Source organism: Poecilia reticulata, linkage group LG21 (assembly GCF_000633615.1).
Source record: "Poecilia reticulata strain Guanapo linkage group LG21, Guppy_female_1.0+MT, whole genome shotgun sequence".
In the NCBI taxonomy this organism is placed as follows: Eukaryota; Metazoa; Chordata; class Actinopteri; order Cyprinodontiformes; family Poeciliidae; genus Poecilia; species Poecilia reticulata.
Window position 1 is genome coordinate 5,018,090 of NC_024351.1, and position 7,343 is coordinate 5,025,432.

Genomic DNA, 7,343 nt, shown 5'->3' on the forward strand with positions numbered 1-7,343 from the left:
TGGATGATTGATGGATGGATGGATGATGGATGGATGGATGATGGATGGATGATGGTTGGATGGATGGATGATGGTTGGATGGATGGTTGGATGATGGTTGGATGGATGGATGATGGTTGGATGGATGGATGGATGATGGATGGATGATGGTTGGATGGATGGATGATGGATGGATGGATGATGGATGGATGGATGGATGATGGATGGATGGATGGATGATGGATGGATGGATGGATGGATGATGGATGGATGGATGATGGATGGATGGAGGGTTGGATGATGGATGGATGATGGTTGGATGATGGTTGGATGGATGGATGATGGTTGGATGATGGATGGATGCTCCACTTCCTGTTGCGTAACTTCTCTGCTCCTTCAGTCAAATTTCTCTTGCTGATAAACGATGGGAACTTTTCTTCCTCTCCATGTAAACACTCAGGTTTCTTCTTCTTCTTCTCCTTCTTCTTCTTACCGAACCTGCAGCAGACCCCTCTTTCCAGACGTTTCCAAAGCGGCGGCGCGGAGCGCTTGTTATCTTAATTACCTTGTGTGAATGTTCCCGCAGAGCGACGCGGCTGCTATTTTCAGCAGCTGACGGCGAGCGGAGGCCGTTTGGCTCAGCTGATCTCATCACAATCAGCGCAACATGCAGAGCGCATCAACACCATCATCAGCTTCCTGTTCCTTTGTGCTTTCCACTTCCTTTATCTCATTATGTCCCCCTTTCCAACAGCTAGACTCCGTAGTTTATTGTGCTGAAGTTACTTTTCATTAAGGCTGAAACGCCCTGAAGCACGCCGTTACGTAAACAGAGAGACGGCAGGACAGTTAAACATGGCGACTGCTGAAACGCTTTATAGGCGCCGCAGAAATTCATTAAAAAAGCTGCAGAGACCCAACAACTCCATGTTCTCCAGCTTAAAATGTGACATTTAACGATTTGGTGGACTATTATATTATGCTAATTATGTTTAAAACGCATAGCAAACGTTTGGCAAAGAAAGATTTATTAAAAGAGACAGAATTTATAATTTGAGAAGATCAGAGATTTTTTTTTTTCTACAGAAAAAGAGGAATTTAAACATTATTTATGTCTGAATTCGTTTTGCCTTGTTTTTTGTTTTGTGTATGCTAACTGCATGTAAGAAATGGTTAAAAATTCAAGTATAACTTAAACTACATGGATCAAAAAAAGAGTTTCTCGATTTCAAAAAGACTTTTAAAAAGACTGTTGTATAATCATCCCACTATGGATTAAATAATTTAAAAGTCTGATTATTTTGGGGGCTTTAAATTATTCACTGTTCTCTTTAACCTGCTAACTGTGGCTAACGGTCGACCTCAGTTAGGGCGACTGTGGCTCTGTGGGTAGAGTAGTCGTCTTGTAATCGGAAAGTTGCAGGTTCGATTCCAGCTTCCTCCTTCCACGTATCGATGTGCCCCTGGGCAAGGCACTGAACCCCAAGTTGCATATCGGTGTATAAATGTGTGAGCGCTTGTGAGTTTGAATGGGTGAATGTGGCTCTAGTGTAAAGCGCCTTGAGTGGTCAAAATGATCGGATAAAGAGCTATATAAGTTCCCTCCATCTGACCCCAACATTTATTTCTCTCCTCTCACCTCGTAGTCCTGAACGGAGGCGTAGTGCTGAGCTATCTTAACGTAATATTTCTCCGCTGATGCGTCTTCCTGCAGCTCCAGGATGTGGACGGCCTTCTTCCACTGGCGAGCTGCGATCGCCGCCTCGATGGCTTTCAGGGAGCAGCTGGGAACAAGACGGCACACGAACTTTATCATGAAATTTATTATTAACCACCGATATGTTGAATTGCTGGACTGAACATCGCGTGGTGCCTAGGGCTGTTGTAAACGATTATTTTAGTAATCGAGTAATCTATAGATTTTTCTTACGATTAATCGAGTAATCGGATAAAAACAATTATGAAATAAAATATTGGTAAATCTTCCATAACACCAGTGTTACTATCGGATATCAACATCAGTCTATTTTTTCCACMTTTGAGCTTCCCTACCAGTTACTTTTTTGTAGACCGGGGGAGCAATACGGGATATTCACGGCTCCTCCGTTCAGAAACTCATCTACCAGCCATGTTCCGCCTCCCGTTTGTTCAGACCGGGATGATATAAGTTTACTGTGCGGTTCGTCCGTAAAGCTGCTCTTACCCTGTAAGCATCAACCCTCAGCAGCCCGCCGTGTTCAGTCTCTCCGCTCACCTGTAGAAATCCTCCTCAGCTTCTTCCCGCCGTTCAACCAGCAGCTCCAGAGCAGAAAGGCTGCCGGACTCCCGGCATCGCGCCGGTCATTTTAAGGATGTTTATTGGTCCCACAAAAACGATGAAAACCCGGAATTATCACTAATCAGTAAAATCCCCGCGGGCCGAACTTGAACATTGGACGTTATGCCGCTAACACGTAGCTTCCGTCAACAACTCAGAGGCGGAAGTCAGAGCTCCGCGCAACGCAAATAATGTTCCGGCTGAAACACGGTGCGCTAAATGATAAAACATAAATTAACGAAGCTTCGAGGCAGGTCAATTTTCCTCGAGGGATTTTAATAATCGAGGTACTCGAATCACTCGAGGAATCGTTTCAGCCCTAGTGGTGCCACACATGCGCCGTTGATGGTAAAGGCAAAATAACGTAAGAACTCATTCTCAAAGATCAATACATTTAAATTCTAGTGAATATTTAACACCGGAGCTGGAAGACATTTTAAATATCCAAAATAAATAAACAAAACAACAGAAACAACAAATAAATTGCATCCCGAAGTTTCTGTAAACAAAACTGTTCTTGCTAGTTGAGAACAAAACACCACACTGTGGACTTTTATCGCAGGTTGTGCAAATATTCGCAACGATCAAACAGGATAAAATATTTTCTGTCGTTCAATTTGAACAAACTATGGCTCCCGCAAGCGGCAATTATGTTAAATTTAATTATTGTCCAATATAAAAGAGACGTTTTCTCAGTCCTCTCTTTAATCTAAGCGAACTCGCAGGAACTAAACTGTTAATATGAACAAATCAAAACGTCAGCAATTTTCTCAGCTTTAATTGATTTAGCCATATTTTATAGAAATCATATAAGAAATAAAGGCGTTGCAAACATTTATTTGAGAGATTTATGCTCAACCCGAACTGGAACGGTTTGGTTTTGTGGATTTATTGCATAGTAACGGCGCCTGCATGTGTGCGTCATTAGCTATAGCGGCTAATCGGCGCTAAAATACACCGACGGGTTCAACTACCCGTTGGTCAAAGCTAAACTTCTTTATTCGCTCAAACTTTCTCTGCTAAATCTATGACTAACTGTCTATATTTAGGGTTTTTGGGCTTATTTTGGGTTAAAAATAATTCCTCTTATCTTTGTAATTGCGTTCTTGGTGAGGATTTAAAAAGGGATTTCTGGCTCCGTCTGCTGTGTTTATTTATCTTCCCTCCTCTCTCCTCTCCACCTGTCCATATCGGCACCACCCACCCTGCTTCAATGAAATGATTGATGGCGGCGTCCATCTGCTTCTGCTGGACGAGGTAGTCTCCCCAGGCCTCCTCCAGATTCACCACCTCGGCAGGGAAAGCAACACGAGCCAGCTCCACCGCTTTGGGAAGACGGACAAAGTTACTTAGGATAAAAACTGCAAAAATATAAATAAAGATATGAAGACGTTTGAAAATACCTTTTCTGAAAGCTCCACCTTTGCAGTAGCACTCCACAGCTCTCTGGTTGTTCCTGACCTTCTCATATAAATCTCCAGCCTGGTCAGAAGAGAAGAACACGAAGATTATGGAAGTTAAATCAACTGTTTTTCCTGTATTTTTTATTTCTAGCATTCATTGCGGACAAATATCAAACGCTTAGTTTCCAGGGATGAAATCTGCAGCTTATTATTACTGGTCAGAAACATCCATCCATCCATTTTCTTGCACCCTTGTCCCTCAGTGGGGTCAGGAGGTGCTGGTGCCTCTCCAGCCAACGTTTTGGGCGAGAGGCGGGGTCACCTGGACAGGTCGCCAGTCTGTCGCAGGGCAACACAGAGACACACAACCATGCACACACACACACACACCTAGGAGCAATTTGGAGAAACCAGTTAACCTGACAGTCATGTTTTTGGGCTGTGTGAGGAAACCGGGGTACCCGGAGAAAACCCACCATGCACAGGGAGAACATGGAGACTCCATGTAGAAAGACCGGGGCCGGGAATCGAACCCAGAACCTTCTTGCTGCAAGGCAACAGCTCTACCAACTGCGCCACTGTGCAGCCCAGGTCAGAAACATTAGATGAAAAACCAAAGAAGTCTGAAATTCTTCATCAACCTCTACTTGAAAATCCAACATGGCTGCCCCGCGTGTAAAACGTGTTAGAAGTATCTGGACGTTACTCCAGGATCCGAGTTCTGACTCCAGAGTTCGATGTTAAAATAGATGTTTCATTTTCCTTAAATCACTCGCAAAACAAATATAAAGGTAAATCTTGCACTTCTCTTCACTTTCAGATGTCTAATGAAAGATTTTTTGAGAAGAGTTTTCACACAGACGTAGGGAAACGTGCAGAGAAATCACAGCCGGATGGAGCGCAGCTCAAAATAACAAGCAGAACTTTTGCTGTTGTGCTCAAAGTTTTGCTCTCCTGGCGTCAGTTAGGAGAACAATGCTTCACTACACACAGATAAAAATCAACACCACTCACTCTCTCGTAAAACTCTCCCTTGATGAGGCTGGTAGCGATGCGGCTGACCGTCTCGGTGCTGTTGCAGATCTCCGGCCGGCTGATGGTCAGGCGGGCGGCTTTGGCGGGAAGTCCCGCCCTCAGGTAGAGGTTGACGGCGCCCTGGAAATCTCCTTGGCTCTCCTTCACTTCGCCGGCGCGCTCGTCCTGACCCGTCTCCGTCAGCCACTGGTAGTAGTTCTCACGCAGGCTGTTGAGCTCCGGGTGGCTCTGTTGTTCACCCAGGAAGGAAAAGAAGCGACTGAAGGACTTGGGACTTTCACAAACATCTACATTTACTTCACATGGAACCTGCAACGTTGGGTTTCCATGGCGACAAGCATTGGTGGGCGATGTGGGTTAAAAATAAAATCTTAGTTTTCAGCTCCATGTTCAGATTTAAATAGATTTTTCTCCTGCTGTCTGTTCAAAAACAAAGAAAATATTTTCAAAAAGTTGTTTTTATTTTAATTAGCGCTTCTCTGACATGTATGACTAATTTGTGCAAAAAATCAAAATGCAAGTTCTCTGGTTCAGAAGGCCTCTGTGCAGCTTTTTGTATTGACAAATTTGTAAAATAAGTTTAGGAAATTGTTATATTTGCAATATATTGGAAAAATATTATGAACCGAATTACCTTTTGGGGATTTTTCTTTGCAGTTTTTAGCATTTTATTTAGTTGTTATGGATTAATAACATATACATTGTGAAAGACCTGGATTTAAGAATTGTATTGATGTATTGGTTATTGAAATGCTACAAATAATGGCTGTGCAGCATCCAAAAATGTAAAAAATAAGCTCATGCGAACCTTTATATTTGTAGCCATAAAAGGGTTAATTGCATAAATATAGGCATAAAATTACGAGGAAAAAACCACAATGTTGCCAAAACTTCTTGAAACAGACTCAGTTGTTTGCATTCCTGCTGATAATAATTTGATGCTGATATATTGAAATATGGAATATTTCTTTATCTGTTAAACTGACACCAAAGTACAACTTTACTTTATTCCTCATTTTAAGTTTTTTTTTAAATTATTTTTGTGTTGGAGTTCTCATAAAGTGACTACTTTATACTCGTATTATTTCGACGTTATTGTGGTATTTCTGTGTTTTTTTAGTACTATGACTTTATTCTCGCAATAAAAAAAAATAAAAATCTTAGCCTGACCATATAATCAATCCATCCATCCATCCATCCATTTTCTTGCACCCTTGTCCCTCAGTGGGGTCGGGAGGGGAGCTGGTGCCCATCTCCAGCCAACGTTTTGGGCGAGAGGCGGGGTCACCCTGGACAGGTCGCCAGTCTGTCGCAGGGCAACACAGAGACACACAACCATGCACACACACACTCATACCTAGGGGCAATTTGGAGAGGCCAATTAACCTGACAGTCATGTTTTTGGACTGTGGGAGGAAACCGGAGTACCCGGAGAAAACCCACCATGCACAGGGAGAACATGCAAACTCCATGCAGAAAGACCCCAGGCCGGGAATCGAACCCAGAACCTTCTTGCTGCAAGGCAACAGCTCTACCAACTGCGCCACTGTGCAGCCCCATATAATCAAGATGACCTGAATCAAGATGACCTGAATCATATAATCAAGATGACCTGAATTCAAGATGGCCGCCCCAGAGTGTTGTCATCACTCTGAACTATGGAAACCCAATGAGAGCGTTGGTGAAAACAAAATCCTGATTTGCGAAAAATTTAATCTTCAATAACAAAAAAAAAGATTAATTGATAAAAATCAATTTATCACATTTAAAAGAACCTGCTAGCAATGAACTTCCTCCAAAAAGATGTTTAATTTGTCTTTGGTGAGACTTCAGACCCAGTTATCTAAACAAATCCTCTATATTCAGGTAGAAAAGAAAAACTTGGTGCATTTAAATCTGAACCGTTTGCACGTCCTCCTGTCAGGTAAGTTCACCTTGGCTTCGGCCACGGCGATGCAGTCATCCCACCTGTGGAGCTCCTGGTACATCTCTATGGCCTCATCAATGGCGTTCTGCAGATACACACAAAACATCAAACATTTCAAATGACCTTCGTTAGGAAGCAACACAGGCAGATTGGTTAAAAGCCTTTTTGGTCTGTGAGTAARTTAGCAATAACTGACCAATAAAACCATCTCAGTTTTGGCAGAATGGATTTGATGGTTTTAATGTGTCTTGCAACTGTTAAAATACTGACTGGTTCAAATGATTTCTGTTAGCCAGTCACACCAACCTGCTCCATGTAATGCATCTCAGCCAGTTTAAAGTTCTTGTCCAACATGGCCATGTGGGCTTGGACCTGGTAAAATGACGTCCCATCTTCTCCCTAATTAGACGACATGCGTTCAAATATGAAAATGCAGAAAGTAAAATTCAGCTAAAATGCTWAGGTTTGCCATTGTGTCACTAGCATGTAAATTATCTTAATCMATTTAGTAGGCAAATAAGCTGATAAAGAAGGCTGGTCCTACACTAACTTTAATTAATATGACTTTCAACAACATTWAATTTTCCTTTGTATTTTAATTTTAATTTAAAAAGTTAAATTTAGCTAAAATGCTAAGGTTAGCTACAATGCTGTCATTAGAATGTTGATTATTGACTTACAA

At 42.2% G+C, this 7,343-nt stretch overlaps 1 protein-coding gene across 1 annotated transcript in view; it reads right to left on the reverse strand.

Moving 5' to 3' along the window:
* The window catches only part of ift172 (intraflagellar transport 172), a 40,629-nt gene that overhangs the window by 17,987 nt on the left and 15,299 nt on the right, over window positions 1–7,343 (reverse strand). The window contains exons 20-25 of the mRNA XM_008397204.2: window positions 6,968–7,060; window positions 6,669–6,746; window positions 4,714–4,962; window positions 3,700–3,778; window positions 3,501–3,621; window positions 1,619–1,763 (exon numbers count right to left, since the gene is read on the reverse strand). Coding sequence (XP_008395426.1) covers window positions 1,619–1,763; window positions 3,501–3,621; window positions 3,700–3,778; window positions 4,714–4,962; window positions 6,669–6,746; window positions 6,968–7,060 — 765 coding nt within the window. The remainder of the gene's footprint in view (window positions 1–1,618; window positions 1,764–3,500; window positions 3,622–3,699; window positions 3,779–4,713; window positions 4,963–6,668; window positions 6,747–6,967; window positions 7,061–7,343) is intronic.